General features: G+C 58.7%; 1 protein-coding gene across 1 annotated transcript in view; it reads left to right on the plus strand.

Moving 5' to 3' along the window:
- SARDH (sarcosine dehydrogenase) overlaps window positions 1-12,375 on the plus strand; it is a 62,686-nt gene extending 50,311 nt beyond the window's left edge. Inside the window, exons 16-19 of the mRNA XM_089913982.1 lie at window positions 5,822-5,984; window positions 6,546-6,714; window positions 8,889-9,024; window positions 11,460-12,375. Of these exons, the coding sequence (XP_089770108.1) occupies window positions 5,822-5,984; window positions 6,546-6,714; window positions 8,889-9,024; window positions 11,460-11,585 (594 nt within the window). The 3' untranslated portion in view covers window positions 11,586-12,375. The remainder of the gene's footprint in view (window positions 1-5,821; window positions 5,985-6,545; window positions 6,715-8,888; window positions 9,025-11,459) is intronic.
- The last annotated feature ends 4,638 nt before the right edge of the window (window positions 12,376-17,013 follow it).

Consider the following 17,013-nt stretch of genomic DNA (forward strand, 5'->3'; position numbering starts at 1 on the left):
TCAGGGCTCTAGGCCCCTGCAGGGGGCTGCACATACTCTGATCCCTGCCTACACCCTGCCTCAGGAGCCCCTGAGACCCTCACTTATTTAAGGGCTGACTGAATTTGGACGATGTGCCCAGTGAGTCGGGGGTGCTGGTACACACCCAAACTCCCCGGAAACAGGTAAAATCACCACGAGCTAATGTGATTTGAGAGAGCTTGGGCCCGTGTCTGTGGGCACATCTGTTCAAGCCTTCCTGCGGTGTCTGCCCAGAGAGGCTACTCCATGCTTGTTCTGATGCTGCCCATGGCCAAACATCGCACAGGAGTGACATGGGCTCTCCTGCCTGGGGCACTCGTGTGGCCTTTGATCTGAGCTGGGGTGGGCACCTAGCGCTACCCTGATTTCAGTCCTCCCCACGGAGGGCTGCCAGGAGGTTCACTGCTGCACCAAACATGGAACCAAGCCCCCAAATCCATTTTACTGAAGCCTGAACATATTCCCTCCCCACAAAAATATTCCAGTGAATCAGTCGAGGGCAGGGAGGGAGGATCTTATGGTGTTGACTCCTTGCTCTGACTCACTAGCTGTGAGTCCCTCCGAGCGTCTTGGGAAGTGCTCATACCAGCTCGTGAGAGCTGAGGGTTAAATCTGTAGGAAAAGTAGCAAGGGGTGGTTAAACAATTGTTAGCTTGAAATCAGCTGTAGCAGGAGTATTTATACCACAGAAAGTGGTAAACACTACAGAACAACCCCCTGCCCCCCAAGAGTTGATTGTTGAACATTTTCTAGGGCATCACTGGGCCTTGGGCAAGTGGCTTGACCTCCCTGAGCCCCAGTTTCCTTATCTGTAAAATGGGCGCTCCAGCGGCACCCACCTCTCCGAGTAGCCAGCCTCCTGCCTGGGGCTCTATAGTGACCGTTTTGTTGACTGCTCCCATGGGCCCTATGAGCTCTGTTATCAGCCAGGATTTGCAGAAGCAGACTCAGGGATGTCAGTCGCCAGGGATGCAACGGTTGTGACTCATACTTAAACCTAGTAGCTATGTGGCACCCAAGCCCACGCTCTCAGCCACTGTGGTGCCTGCGCTGGTGGGTGGCTGGCCCTCACCTGCCCTGCGCCAGGTGTGAGTGCCGGGAGGACCAGGCAGCATCCTGAGTACTGTGGAGGGTCCAGAGCCTGGGGGCGGGCGTTCCGGGGCCCAATGGGATGTTTGAGCACAGGTGTTTGTGGAATGGGTAGCTAGGAGCTTCATCTTGCTGGGCTGGCCATCTGTGTCTGGGGCAGGTGACCCCGTGTGGGACCACAGACATTACTGACCACGCACTGTGTGCAGAGCCCCGGGTTGGGGCTCAGAGGCATCTCGTGACTCGTGTTCCGGATTCCAGCCTTGTCCTTACGGGGTGGATGAGCCTCAAGCCTGCTGCAGCCCAGGCTGCTGGGGACACTGCTCGGCCTCAGGACGGGAGAACTCCCCCACACCACACCCTGCTGACCATCTCATTGCCACCCTAGTGGCCTGAACGAAACATGTGATGGACAGAGCGGAGAATCCTCTCACCCTTGGGGACCCGTAGCATCCCGCAGAACTTTCTACAGGGCCCCACATGTCCTGGTGGAGGGGTCTGAAACCCAGAACCTTCCAAAAGGAGAGGGTCCTTGAGCCAATTTGGAATGAAGAAGCACTGCATAGAAGTAATGACGTTCACCCAGGTGTTTGGGGCTTGGCGGGTCTGCCTCCCCACCCCAGCAGGATCTCTTCTCACTCAGGGGTCCTCTAGGGTCTCCGTTCCACAGCCCAGGAGTCTGAGCCTCCCAGGGGGCCCAGCTGGCAGGTGGCTCTTGCTGGCTTTAGAAGCAATTCCTTCCTCTGTGGGCCAGCCGGCCAGAAGCACACTGGCCACTGCAAAGATGGGCACTGGCCAAGCCCTGTTGATTCCTGAGTGGCCACCCCAGCTGGGCCAAGCAGAAAAGGGCATTGCTCCCAGCAGGGCCTCACACAAGGTCCTGTTCCAGCGTTTATTTGCAGAGCTAAGTTTGTCTGATGATAACAGGATGCTTGTTGCCCGGGACGCACATGACCAGACCAGCTCCTTCTCTACCCCTCAGTTCTTTTGCATATGTACCCAGAAGTGGGATTGCTGGACATATGGTAGTTCTATTTTTAATTTTTTGAGGAATCACCATACTGTTTTTCCTAACAGTTACACTATTTTACATTCCCCCCAACTGTGCCCAAGGGTTCCAATTCCTTCACATTCTCGCCAACACTGATTATTTTCTGTGTTTTCTTTTAAATAGGAGCCATGCTAATGGGTCTGAAATCATATTTCATTGTGGTTTTCATTTACATTTCCCTAATGTTTAGTGATACTGCCCATCTTTTCATATGCTTGTTGGCCATTTGTATATCATCTTTGTGAAATGTCTATTCACGTTCTTAATTCGTTTCTTAATCAGGTTGTTTTGTTTTTGTTGAGTTGTAGGAGCTCTTTATATAGTCTGGATAGTAACCCTTTATCGGATACATGATTTGTAAATGTTTTCTCCCATTCTGTAGGTTGCCTTCTCACTGTTGGTTGTGTCCTTTGATGCACAGAAATTTTTACATTTGCTGGAGTCCCATTTAATTATTTTTGCTTTTTGTTGCCTGTGCTTTTGGTATCATATTTGAGAAATCACCGCCAAGTCCAGTGTCACGAAGTTTTCCTCTATGTTTTCTTCTAGGGGTTTTACAGTCAGAGGCCTCACACTTAGGTCTTTAATCCAGTTTGAGTTAATGTTTATATATGGTGTAAGATAAGGTTCAGTTTTTCCATCACTATTTGTTGAAGAGACTGTCCTTTCCCTACAGAACAGTCTTGGATCCCTTGTTAAGGGTCACTGGGCATTTACATGAGGGTTTATTTCTGGGCTCTCTTTTCTATTCCGTTGATTTGTCTGATTTTATGCTGTACCATGCTGTTTTGATGTGGTAGCTTTGTAATAACTTTTGAAATCAGGAAGTGAGTCCTTCAGCCTTGTTCTTTTCCAAGATTGTTTGGCTATTTGAGGTCACCCATATGACTGTTAGGGTGAATTTTTCTATTTCTGCAAAAAAATGCCACTGGGATTTTGATAGAGATTGTATTGAATCTGTAGATCGTTTGGGTAGCATTGATATCTTGAGGACACGAGACGTCGTTCCGTTTATTTGTGTAATGAAAGAACTTTCATTTCTTTAGGCAATGTTTTATAGTTCTCAGCGTGCAAGTCTTTCACCACCGCAGTTAGGGTTCTTCCCAGGGATTTTATTTTTTTTTTGATGTGATTGTAAACAGTTTCCTAATTCCCTGTTTAGATTGTCCATTGTTAGGGTATAGAAAGGCAGCCAGTTTTGCGTGTTGATTTTATATCCTGCAACCTTGCTGACTTGGTTTGTCGGTTCTAACAGTATCGGGGGAGTCTTTGGGGTCTGAAAAGGGTTTAAACAAAACCTGCTTTAAGGCCCTTCCTGATGGCCTTCCACAATTCTGTGGCCCCGTCCACTGCCCATGGTTCCCAGAGCAGTGTGGGGCTGTTTTGAAGGGGAGTTTGCCTCAGTTTGGGGCTTGCTTTCTAAAGTCCATCCAAGCCCGCGTTGACCATCAGATGACTGTGTACCAGGCACCAGCTTCCCATGAACTTGATGCTCACCCCATTTATCAGACGGGGGCACAGAGGCTGGGAGAGGCCAGCCCGTGGGTCTGCCTGACCCTGAGCCCATGTTCCAGATGTCCTTATTTTCGGCCCTTCCCTTCAGTACGTGTCCTCTCTCAGAAGAAATGAGACCTCCCCCAACTCCACTGTTTCAGTGGAGATAAAAACACAAGATGTCTCAAGAACCAATGATGCTGGCAACTTAGAAAGTCACCTAGGAATCCCCAAACCCTTCCCCTCACTTTGCCAGAAAGCAGAGGTCTGTCCATCTGTGCCTGTTTTCCCCCTTCACTCAGGAAGTATTAATTCAGCCCGTCTGTGTGCTGGGGTATGATGGAGACCAGCCAGCTTCCTGGCCTCGCCGGGCTCCTGGGAGCTGGGGAAGAGGCTGGGGGTAGCTCCATCCCACCCGTGAATTCGTTCAAAAGCCTGACTTAACTGGGGGGCTGTATGTCTGATAAGACCGGCGATCCTGGGGCCGTGAATGGGTGAGCTTTAAAAATGATTTTTTCCTGTTCAAAATGAGATTGGCTTTGAGCCCTGCGCTCCTCCGTGGGCTGTCTAAAATTAGAAGCCCGTTGACAAGGCAGGGGAGCAGCGAAATGTCAACAGTACATTTTCTGTGTCAATTTTGAGTTTTTTGAGAGGCCCGGACAAATGGCAACTCAGGGCAAATTTGTGCTGTTTCAAAAGCTTCCCGAATCCAGCCCCTCGGTGGCGGTGTGATTGAAGTGTCAGATTTATAAGGCGCTGGTTCCGTGGTCGGCGGAGTGGCCCCCGCTCTCCTTCTGCTCAGATATTATCCTGGCAGGAGCTGCACTGGGCAGCCCTTGGGGCTCAGAGCAGTAATGGGATCAGGTCCTCCGTCTCCATGAGCTCTGTGACGTGCTGCACCCTCCCTGTCCCTTTTGTGAGCTGGACAGTCCCACGCTTGGGCCTTGCACATGGGGACACTGAGGGTTCAAGTATTTGCCCGAAGGCTGGAGGCGGCCGCCAGGTGCTGGATGTGTAAGTGACGAGCCACCAAACCAGCCGAGCAGGAAAAGTCAGGCTTCCTAAGACAGACAAAGCCAGGCCCCTGACCCCGCTTATAGACAAGGAAATCGAGGCCAAAGGGAGGCCAAGAGGCTTGCCCGAGTCACTGCGGTGATTGAACGGTGGCCCCCAAAAGAGACGTCCATGTCCCCACCCCGGACCTGGGAATGGGACCTTGGAAATAGGGTCTCTGCAGTTGTGATTAAGGCAGAGGATCTCGGGATGAGACCATCCTGGCTTAGGGTGGGGCTCATCCCAACGGCAAGTGTCCTGCTGGAGACGAGGAGACACAGACACAGAGGAGAGTGAGCCAGAGGTCGGGATGACGCAGCCAGGAGCGCCTGGGGTCTCCAGAGGGAGCGTGGCCCTGCCCACACCTTGCTTTTGGGCTTCGGGCCTCCAGAACTGGGAGAGAGCACACTTCTGTGGTTTTAAGTCCCCGGGTTTGTAGTCATTGGTTACAGAGGCCCAAGGGCATCCCTACAGTCACTTAGGAGAAGAGCCGTGGCCCGGGAACCACATGTCCACTTTCTCCCACCCCCAACGACGACACCCCTTCCTTTTAAAGATTTCCAGGGACTTCCCTGGTGGCGCAGTGGTTAAGAATCCGCCTGCCAATGCAGGGGACATGGGTTCGAGCCCTGGTCCGGGCAGATCCCACACGCCACGGAACAACTAAGCCCGTGCGCCTCAGCTACTGAGACTGTGCTCTAGAGCCCGTGAGCCACAACTACTGAGTCCACGTGCCACAACTACTGAAGCCCACGCGCCTAGAGCCTGTGCTCCCCAACAAGAGAAGTCACCGCAATGAGAAGCCCGCGCACCGCAACTAAGAGTAGCCTCCACTCACTGCAACAAGAGAAAGCCCGCGCGCAGTAACGAAGACCCAAGGTAGCCGAAAATCAATCAATCAATCAATAAACTTATTAAACAACAACAAAAAACATTTCCAGAGTGCCCCTGAGGACTCTCCTCGGGACCCCCCAGGGGGTCAGAGGCCGTGGCCTGGGCCCAGGGCCGGCTAATAACGGTGACAGTAGGAAGTGTCCACCAGTGAGTGGTGGCTGGACTTCGACCTCAGCCGTCTGACCCTGGCCCACGTCTAAGCTGTGACTTGTCCCCCAGGTCCGGGCCATGAGGCTGTCCTTCGTTGGGGAGCTGGGCTGGGAGCTGCACATCCCCAGGTCGTCCTGCCTGCCCGTGTACCAGGCTGTGATGGCAGCAGGGGCCAAGCACGGCCTCGTCAATGCCGGGTACCGGGCCATCGACTCCCTGAGCATCGAGAAAGGTGTGTGCAGGGTTTGGACACCACGGTGGGCTGCCTGAGCCACGTTCACTGGAGGCAGAGAGGCTGTTACCCCCACCTCTGGCCCCGTGATCCTTCCAGCCCCACTGTGCTCCGCCTTCCCCCAACCTTTGCTGTCTCCCCAAACCCTGTTTGCTGTCCACGAACCGGGTCCTCCACGCAGGCCCGGGGATGGTGCTGGCACCTCTTGGCACCAGCACTCTTGAGGGGCGGGGTGCTCTCCCAGGTAGGGGCGGGCTGGATTTGGATGTAGCGCCAAGTTTCCCGGAGAGAGCTGGAGGACATCAGAGCGGGAAGGGGCCCTCAGTGCTGCCCCTTCACAGCCCCCTCCCCAGGGCCCCCAGCCTGATGGCACAGGTGTCGCAGTGCTGAAGGGGGCTCGTCCAGGGGACCTACTACGATCGAGGATGCCCCCCGCCCCGTGAGGCCCAGGTCACGGAGTTTCTAGGGTGGGCATGTGGGCTGGGGCAGGGGCCCACGTGCGTCTTGCGAAGGGTGTGTGTCTGCCTCTGCTGGCGCTGACCCCGTCGTCTCCCCACCCAGGCTACCGGCACTGGCACGCCGACCTGCGGCCCGATGACAGCCCCCTGGAAGCGGGTTTGGCCTTCACCTGCAAACTCAAGTCTGCCATCCCCTTCCTGGGGCGCGAGGCCCTGGAGGAGCAGCGGGCCAAGGGCCTCTGCCGGCGCCTGGTGGGCTTCACCGTGGACGAGTGAGTACCTCTGGGGCCAGGGCTGCCAGAAGTGACAAGCAGGCTTCGGGGTTCCTCCTCTCGAGCCGCCTGGTGTGACGCTCCCCACGGGCCGGGTGCCCTCTCCCAGAACTCCCACTGCAGCCCCGTTACAGGTGAGAAGGCTGGGTCCATGCCGGGCCTGACTCCGAAGCCAACGCTGCAAACTCAGATCCTGCCAGGGCCGGGCAGGGTGCAAACCAGGCCCGGGGCCGGTGCTGGTCAGCAGGGAGCAAAGAGGGTAGCGCTCATCAGACACAGATTTTATTTTATTTTGGCCACGCCATGCGCTAGCAGTGTCTTAGTTCCCCAACCAGGGATTGAACCTACGCCCTCGGCAGTGAACGCGCAGAGTCCTTACCACTGGACCGCCAGGGAATTCCCTCAAACACAGATTTTAAAAGTGAAAGGCCCTGCCAACCCAAGCCAGCTCTGTGGGAGGCTCCAGACCAAGGGCCTCGAGCTGGCTGCTCGTCACGGTGCTGCCACGTCCCACTGTGTCCTCATTAGAGCCTCCCCACAGCCCGGGAGGGGGGACCGTGGAGGGAAGGGCCAGGCTGGGGCCACCAGCCCCACTTACAGATGGAGACCATGGAGGCCAAGGGACAGGGTGGCTCTCGCCCGGGCACGAGGCAGAGGTGGAAGGAGAGCCCTGTGGAGGGGCCTGATCCCTTCTCCCCCACCTCCCCCGGGGCAGCTTTTGAGCATGTCGCCCTTACGTGCTCGGAGCTGAGCCCACATTGTCCCTGGGTCCGGGGTGCTGGCACTGGAAGACATAGATGGTGTGACACGGAGTCTGAGTAGCAACCGTCTCCAGGGCAGCGGGCGTCTCTGGGCTTCGTCGATTTGGAGCTGACAGCCAGCCGTCAAGGGTGCCACTTCTCCCAGATTTGGAACCTTCAAAGCAAGTGTTGAGAGTGCGCAGGGGAGGGGGGCGGAGAGAGAGCAGAGCTGGGGGCCGTCACCTTCCTACGGCTTCTCCCTGGGTTCCCGTCAGGCCGCCTCTCCGCTTGATTCCTTGTCCGTCTCCCGGGGAGCAGCTCAGCTCTGGTTTGGGGTGCAGGTAGAGCAGGGGTCCGCCGAGGCCTTCTGCCGCCTGGCCCACAACTTCAGACAGCACCGGCCACAGCCTGGCTCTCCCCACTTGGGGGTTCCCTGCCGGGCTGCAGAATCCACCCAGTGCCGTGGCCTGGCCGGTCCCAGGCCAGAGGAGAGACCCGGCCTGGGCGCCGGCTGGGGAGTCACAGAGAACTCCCGCTGCATTTGCTCTGGGGCCCTGGGCGAGGCAGGTGGCCTCTCTGAGGCTGTTCTCTCCCATGGACGTGGTGCCCCGGTAGGACTGGGTGAGACCAAAGGAGACAAGAACGTGCTTACAAAGCCTCCTTCCATCCCACCCTCATCCACTGGACCCGTGGGGCCCAGACCTTTTCCTCCTGGTCTCTGAACTGGGCGGCACCCTGGACCCTGTGCAGGCTCTTTTCCTCAGTGTAGGGTTCACCCAGTTCCAGTTACCGTAACTGGGCCCAGCTGTGCCCCACGCCTCCGGGCGTGGTCCTCAGCACCCGCCCCGGGGACCCACGGGGCCACACGGTGCTCGCTGCCTCCCCAGGGCCCAGCACGGTCCTCGCAGGCGCGATACACAGGAGGGGCACGTCTGCCAAGATCTGCACCAGACGATCCAGTGCTGGCGTTTCTGTGACTGGAGTTTAATCTTTGTTTTCTATTTTGAATTTTCAAAACTTTTACAGCGAGCATTGTACCTTACGTGCAATACAGAAAAGCACTTTTAATAGATGATACAGCACGCTGTAGAAAAAGGAGACCCATCAGAGTAAAACAAGTCGTATGACAGTTTTAAACTGATCAGAAGTCAAATCCTCAAGGTGGGCCTCTTCCAAATCTGTGGGGCCCGTCCCTAGAGACACGGAAGTCAGATCCTGGTTTTGGTGTTTTCTGTTCATTCATTTATTTGCTCGGAGCCTATGCCGTGGCATCCCCGGGGGCCAGGCGCTGGGCACGGGGGCTCATAGCAGACCAGCCCCGTGGCATGGAGCCCGTGGTCTGGCGGGCGCGGCCCCTCTCTCCTCGACCAGGCAAAGCGCAGGAGTTTCCCCTCCGGGGGCTCTGGGGTCCCAGCCGTCTGTTGCTTCTTCCAGGAAAGTGCCCATGTTCGGCCTGGAGGCCATCTGGAGAAACGGCCAGGTGGTGGGCCACGTCCGGAGAGCCGACTTCGGGTTCACCATCGACAAGACCCTGGCCTACGGCTACATCCGGGACCCCAGCGGCGGGCCGGTGAGTCCAACTCCCCAGCACTGCCACCGGGAGCCCCAGGTCCTCTCAGGCTCCGCACCAGCACCCCTGCCCACCGCCTTGAGTGTGCTGGGCGTGTGGGGACCAGAGCACAGTGAGGTGACTGACTGATGGGGCTGTGTCCCTGGGCAGAGTCGGAGCTCTTTCCATATTTTCTCTCGGAAAGAATCTGATTTTGGAAGCTCCCAGCTTCTCCTGGTCAGGAAGAGGCTCTGGGCCAGGCTAACGCCCGCTGCTCCCTAGAGCTTGAGACCCCGTGTGCGTGCAGACGGTTGTGTGCACACACATCAGTGTACACACGCGTATACCCGCATGTGCGCACACGTACTGACACACGTGCACACAGACACGCGCGCAGGCACATTTGGGAAACTTGGCAATGAGACAGAGGGGCAGCTTGTTCTGGGTGGAGAAAATCTAAACATTTTGCCCAAACAATCATTTGTAAACCCAAATAATCCCCCACTGAGCATGGATGCCGCCGTCCACACTGGCAGGGGAGTGAGGGCCGAGCGAGGGCCCTTAGAGGGCCTCCAGGGCTCTGAGCCCTGGGAGGGGTGTGGAGCTCAGGCCGGGCTGGCTGGGTGGTGTGACGCGAGTGGTGGGGGGAGCTCATTATCATTGGTGGCACCTTTATGGCTTCACCTGCTTGCTTCCCTGGAGTCGTGCACCAGCCCCCTGACGGCGGAGAAAGGGGCCCCAAGAGGCTCTGACGTCGGGGCAGGGATGCCCATCCAGCTGGGCCTTCCGGCCTCCCCTGCCCCAACAGTCTCTGGGCTGCGGCCCCCCACCTCCCCCCACTGAGGCTCCAGGTTGGGGGAGGCACTTGGAAGCAGCAGCATGGAGGGGGCAGGAGGAGTGAGTCAGACCAGCCCTGGCAGAGGTGCAGGGGCGGGCCAGGCCTGATGGCAGACCCAAGGGGGAAGGGGCCAGGCTGCGGTGCTGTCTGAGGAGGCTGCATCCGCAGTGGGCTGGGAGGCTCAGGACACAGGCTCGGCCTCAGTAGCTTTGGCGCTCTGCCCTGGACTGGCCTGGCGACCTTGGACAAGGGCGTCTCTCTGAGCCTCGGCTTCCTCATCTGTAAAATGGGGACAGATTATTCCCACCTGCCTCACAGGGCTGTCTACAGATCTCTGCTGTAAGTGGAGCCTTAATAAGCTCCACTTATTGCCATGGGGTTGCCATGGCTAGTGATGACGTTTTGCGGTGACAAAGGACCCTCTGACACCCCAGATACGGAGCCCTGCGTCCCAGCTGAAGCCCCGTGTCCATTTGCCCCATGCAAGGGTAGGGGTGGGTGCAGGCCTAGTCACCTCTTCTTTTAAAGAACAATAATTCTTGCTTTTTCTGCTTGGTCAGGTTGGGTTTCTAATTAACGTGACCGAGGAAGGAACGCTTATACCTACCCAGACAGGTGGCCCAGGATACCCGGGTTTGACCAGTGCAGGACGAGGGCTGGCTCAGGCTGGCTTGTAAGAGCCGACTGTGTCCACCTCTTCCCAACCCCGCCATCAGGGATGTCCAGTGTGTTTATACCATGGAAATGGGCAAACGCCACAATCAGGCCTCCCCCATCCCCCAACCCCTTCCCCTCCCTTGAGAGCTGGTTGTTAAACATTTACCAGCACAGCAGCGGGATAACCAAGACTCCTTTGTAAAATAGCAAAACTGCCCTTGAAAGGAAAGGCTCTGGACCTGGGGGCAGAATTGGTGGCCTCCGGGGTGTTTGTTTATTAGCAAGGACTACGCCCCAGCTCTGGGCAAACCCGTCCTTCAGACGTCTGAAGGCACCAACGGTCTCTGCCTCCCGCCTCTGGGCCCAGTGGGGGCAGCGTGGAGCTTTGAGCCCGGCCAGCGCCCACCACGGCTCAGAAGCCTGGTCTGGAAGCCGCTTCATTCCAACACTGCAGTCACGTAAAAAGCCTCGTCTGTTTGGGGTATTTTTTCCGTCCAACCCTGAGCTGCCGAGAGAGGTCATTTAACAACCCGAGCAGAACCCCTCCGTGAGGCCCGGCCCTGGGTGTATTCTCTGCACCAGGAGAACAGGATCCTGCGCTGGGCCAGCCCACTCTGCCTCTGCCCGCCACTGCCCTGCGTGTCCAGGCCGTGCTCCGGTTCCCAGGGACCTGCAGTTCCAGGGTGGAGGGGTGCTGCCCCGCGGGAGAGATCTCACTGACTGCCAGACCTCGGCTCTGCTGGACCCCAGGTGCTCAAGTGCAACTCGGGGGCACGGGAACACGGAATCTACCTGCTCAGGGCAGTTCCTCGGCTCAGGGAGGACCCTCAGCACAGCGATGGGTTTGCCCGCAGGAGGGGCGTGAGGCCGAGACAGCTGGCCCCGTCCCAAGAGGCAGGTAGCGTGAGCCCAGCACCCACTGGGTAACGAGTGACCAAGGTCCCTCCTCTTCTGCTACTAGGTCTCGTTGGACTTTGTGAAGAGTGGAGAGTACGTCCTGGAGAGGATGGGGGTGACCTACCCGGCCCAGGCTCACCTCAAGTCTCCCTTCGATCCCGACAACAAGAGGATGAAAGGGATCTACTGAGGGGCGGGGGGCGGGGCCTCAGCCGATCCGGAGGCCAGAGGACCCTGGTCAGAACTTGGGCTCCCCCTGCCCTCAGTCGAGGCCTGCGAACCATCCCCCCCCAAACAGATGCAAACTGAGAGGGTGGAAGGAGGACCCAGAAGGCCCGTGCTGTGGTCACTGACCAAAGGGTGGTCTCGAGTCCACCCACACCCTAAAAAAGCCACCCATAACCCCTTAGGCTCAGGCACCACGCCTGTAGCCCTTGAGAGCTTCTGAGAAGGCGCTTAGGAAACACTCGATAAGGCCCGTGTCAAAGCAGGGAGGCAGGGAGCTTTACCCTGGGTTCCTAGCCTTGACTGGAAGGCTGCCCAGAGCAGCCTCGGAGAGGTGTAAGGTGTGTCTGGAACTGGGGACAGTGTGGGGATTGATTAGTACTGTCTGCCTCAGGCACAATAGGGAAGGCAGAGAGCGTGCGTGCCAGACTGGCCCGGTCCCTGAGGTCAAGCTTAGCAGAATGGTCTGGTTCCCAGATCCCAGGAAGGGTGGCGGGTGGATCCAGACAGCAAGCTCTTCCTGCTTTGAGCTCTCAGTTCTTCACACGGGAAAGCCTCCTGAGAGTTCCCAGCCCCGAAAGCAGTGCCAGAAGCAGGGACGGGAGGGGTCTCAGATCAGCACCCTCCCTCCCCTGTGCAGAAGCTCCCTCTCCTGGCTTGGTTTCCCCGAGAGCCCCTCGCTCTCTAGGTCTGGAGAGGAAGGCATGCTGCTGGGTGAGAACCTGGCAGACTCCTCCTGCCTGGGTGGGTTTCTCCTGTCCTTACTCTTTGATTAGGACTGAGCTCTGGTCCTGGTCTCCCACTCTTCCGGCCCCCTGGGGATGGGCCTCGCACAGGCCCTTGAAAGGGGGTGAGTCCCCTGCTCCATTCGTGGGGCTTCCAGAACTGTCCTCCGTGCATCAGGAGGAGCCCTGCCTCCCTGCCGGGATGGGGGCCAGCCCAGGGCCCAGGCAGCTGCCACAAAGCGGCACCACGCGGCTGTGCCCCAGCGAGCCCAGCCCCGTGGGGAGCAGGCGTGGCAGGTGCTCAGGGGACAGGAGAGACAAGGCTCCCACAGACACAGGCGGGAAGCCACGCGGTGCCGGAGGTGCAGGCCGTCCCCGGAGGGCCCAGGCTGCCTTCAGAGGCACACACACCACTCAGCCCCACTGTAGACGGGGCCGGAACAGGTCAGGCTAATAAAGCTAAGGCCATGGGAAGACATTTGGGTTTCGGGTGACCTTTGTAGAGAGAATCTGGCCCCCTCGCCAGACCGCAAGCTGGGGGGCGGGGACCTCTGTCTTTCCCAAGTCTCAGGCAAAGGAACGCCTGCAGCACCCCCACCACCCTGCTCACAGACGGGCCTGGGAAACCCCGAGTGGACCCCGTAGGGCCAGCGGAGGAGAGGAGGGTAGCTGGCTTCCCAGATGGCCTGGGCTGCTTCCCCGGGCCCTGTGGTTTGGCCATGGACCTCTGTTCGGGGCCTGTGCACGTGTTCATTCCACAGCCGTCCTTGGGGGGAGGCCTTGGACGACGGAGGTCAGGCCCAGGTTCCAGCCCGACTCCTTCCCCAGGGGTTGAACCCAGAAACACAAACGTTCGCTCTTGCCCTCCCTGTTTGTTTTTGTTCCTCTGCTGGGGAGAAATAGCTCTGGCCCCTCTGGAAAGGGCACTGGGTCACCGACATGAGAGAGGCTGTCATGGGCCGCCCCCCAGCTCACCTGCTTGATCCCGCAGCTCGGGAGAGTCTAGGCCACGGCCTGGCCCTCAGCAGGCTGCCCGGTCGCTCAGGGCTGGAACACATCACCCTCCCCTCGGAGCCAGTGACCTCAGCCCGTCCTTCCGAATCCCATTCCGGACACACCCTGTTGCATCTGTTTTGGAAGGCTTTTCTGAACAGAATGAGCACTGTGGCCCTCACCGTGGCTCTGAGTACTGAGCTTGGCTGGACACAGGAGAAGGGTGCCCTCCCCCCCCTACGCCCCCACACCCTCAGACTCAACCTGTGTGCGGCTCCAGCCGTGCTGGGAGCTCTGAGCCTCCTGCAGGGGCCCGGGACGGTGAAGGCCCCGACTGTCTCACTAGCTCCTGTCTGTCAGCCTGGCAGGTTGTTAGGGACCACAGGGGCCCCAGACCCCTGCACCCAGCAAGGGCATTTGCATCAGAGCCGCTGGCACCCTGCCTCTGGTCTTTGCATGGCTGGCGGGAACGAGGGGCCCCTGTCCTCAGTGAGGACCAAGGGCCCTGGCAGTGGAATCCCCAGGCAACTCGCAGCCCGCTCGATTCCCAGACACCTCATATACACGGAGCTGGCGTGGGGCCCACCTCCCTCCAGAAGAGCTGGTAAGAGGGGCAACAAAAGCATTTGGCAAAGGAGAGGAGCTGGGGCTACATTTGAGTGATTGTGGACGACGAGCCCATCACGTGCTAAGGTCCTGGGGTGAGCCTGACCTGCCACGTGGCCTGGGCCGTGTTTACCCATCCGGGCTTCAGCCACCCCATCTGCAAGGGGGCGGTGGGGGCACAGCCCCTGGGCTCCCTCGCCCTGCCTCCGCTTGAGGACACCCTAGTGGAGCTTCTGCCTGCCGCGGACCCTCCCTGCCTGACAGAAGCACCATCTGGCCTGGATGGGCCGAGCGCTCAGCTCATCCCCACCCCGTGGAACAAAGCGCTTCCCTTGGGCGGCCAGAACCACCCGCCCAGGTCACTGCTGGAGAGGAAGGTACTGAGCCATCTGGCTCGGGGTCGTGCAGAGTGAGCTCGAAGAGGGTCCACCAGGCGGAATCCCTGGGATCCTGGTGAGACCCTCACTCCTCCCAGGGTCCTTGCCCCACTACACGAGCGGGAGACAGTGGGGCATGCAGTGGGCCGTGGGGAGGCGTGTACGCTGTGGCCGGGAGGGGCCTCGCCGAGCGTGGCCATGGGGCTGGGTGCAGTCACCAGGGGTGCCAGGCGGCCTTTCAGGGGGCCTGCCGATTTTCCTCACCTGACAGCCACTCCAGGGGCTCAGGGGCCCGTGGCAGTGCTGGAAGGCCTCAGACCACCCCCAGCATGAGCTGGTTCTGGTTCTGCCTTTGTTCCCTCTCAGCTTTATTCTTCGGCCTCCCCAGTTTAAAGGCTCATCGCCCAAGGCCCCCGCTGCAAACACGCTAACCCCCGAAACGCTAAACCTAGGGGTCTGTGGGCCAGGCCGGGCCTGGGGGTGACTGCCCCTCGGCCGCCCACACAGGGCTCCGCCTGGGCCGCCCCTCCCCTCTCCCGTGAGGTCTCCAGGCATCTCCTAGGAACTGCCTCCGTGGACCCTAAATAACTGTCTCCTCTCGCCTCCCCTCTCCTGCCCCCCCCACCCCTCCTCTCACCTCCAGAGGAGGAAGGGGCAGGATGGAAGCCCAGGGCAAAGCTTTGGTTTCTGACCAGGGAGGGGACAGAGGGCGAGGGTCCCCACACAGAGGCAAAGGAAGGCCTCCTGGGCCATGATGTCAGCATCATGGGGTCTAGTCTAGAATCTCCCGCTGAAGGCTCCCCAAGTCCTTATTAGGAACCTGCCACAAACACAGAAGTTTCTGGCCTGGGATTCGTGGGACACAGTGGGCTGCCTTCCATCCAAGAACCTCTTGAAAATGCAGGGAAATGTGGAGTGTATGCTTGAGGGTGGGTGAGGGTGGGGGCACTAGACAGACGGGAGAAAATAGAGCCGTGCGTGTCCCCGGGAGACCCTGCGTGGTTTTCAGGGCATTTTGGAAGGGCCAGAGGGGGACGAAACGGGGGTTCTTTGCGATAACGAGAAGCTTTGTTTTTCGCTGCAATGGAGCAGAGGACAGTAGGAGCCCCCAGGAGCCCCTGGCTCTGTTTCTCCATCTGCACCACAGGATGGGTGGCCGGGGGCCGGGGACTGAGAGAGCCTTTGGCGGTTGGGGGAATCGAAGCATCTCCGTCCTGAGCCTGTCCCCACTGGGCTTTTGGAGGCCTCTCAGTGGTCATAATGGAGGAAGCTGCTAATGCTTTGCACTGGGGCTAAGGGGCTGGACCTTCCGAAGCAGGAGGGACCATCCTTAGCCTGGGAGACTGGTCCTGCCCCAAATGCCTCCGTGGACAATTCCTGCACCCCTGCGGTGGTCCAGCTGCTCTGTCCGGAGCCGGGCCCGTCAAGAGGGTTGCTGGGATGTGAGGATGCACGTGGCTCCCAGCCCAGGCAGCTCAGCTAAGCTGGTGCCGTCTGGGACCCGGCCGTGGTGCAGCGCAGCCTGGTGGAACTCTCCACGTTGATGGAAATGCTCTATACCTGGGCTGCACGTACAGTAGCCATGGCCACACGTGGCTATTGAGTGTTTGAAATGTGGCCGGTGTGACTGAGAACCCAAATGTTTTATCTTATATCATTTTAATTCATTTAAAATTAAGCTTAAACAGCCACATGGGCCTAATGGCCACCGGGCAATATAGCCCTGGAGCCTCCCGGGACCGGCTCAGGCAGGCACACCTGCTCCCGTTGGAGCCTGCAGCCTGGGAACGGCCCCCACCACCCAGCCCCAGGCCTTCGCAACACTGAGCATGCGTGGACACACCTCAGCCTGGGACTCTGGGCATGTCACCCGAGCAGTTCCTGTCCCCAGGAGGCTGGGGAAACTTCTCCATGGGCAGATGGGAAGATGGAGGCCCAGAGAAGGAAAGTAAATTGGCCAGGGCCACACAGCAGAGGGAGGGTTGGGAACCCAGGCTGCTGGACCCTCACCGCCCTCTTTTCACCGCCCCAATCCTTCAGAAGATGGGGGATCCTGGACAGCGCTCAGAGGGACCTGGCCAAAGTAGTGCCTCGCCCTGACCGGCTATTTTCAGGTAGTAAACATTTGTCCCAGCTGTCGTTGCTTAGTCCCCACGAGGCCCCGGGACAGTGCCTGGGTCCTAAGCAAGGAAATGGAGGTAGCGAGCCCAGGCTTTGCGGTCACACAGGCCCGGGGTCACTTCCTGGCCCTATGCTCACTCTGGATGACCTCAGCACCTAGCTTTAGATCTCTGAGTTTCCCCATCTGTCCGTGGGAGCAGAGACAGTCCGTCGTGGGTTCGTGGGAGGGTTAGCACAGAACCAGGGCATGTACTCTTATCAGTGACACGGGCGCGATAATCTGGGCGGGGTAGGGGAGAAGCGCAGGCTGCCCACGAGGAAACGCGTGAGCAGCCTGAGAGCAGCAGTGAGTAAAGGGGAGAGGGTGTCGGTGTGGGTGGCGGAAGGTTCTGGAACTGGTGATTCCTGATCTCCACTAATCCTCCAGGGGCCCCGGGTGAGGAGGGCCTTCTCCTCTGTGAACCTCAGCTCCCTCCTTGGTGAGGCTGGGGTGCCACAAGTGTGTCCCGTGTGTTTGGGGAACAAAGCAATGGCGGCCAGGAGGGGCTTGGTGGGTGTGAGGCCCGGGGGT

The sequence above is a fragment of the Delphinapterus leucas genome, chromosome 6 (assembly GCF_059928025.1).
Source record: "Delphinapterus leucas isolate spDelLeu-1000000601 "Yukka" chromosome 6, BTC_Dleu_Yukka2, whole genome shotgun sequence".
Taxonomy (NCBI): Eukaryota; Metazoa; Chordata; class Mammalia; order Artiodactyla; family Monodontidae; genus Delphinapterus; species Delphinapterus leucas.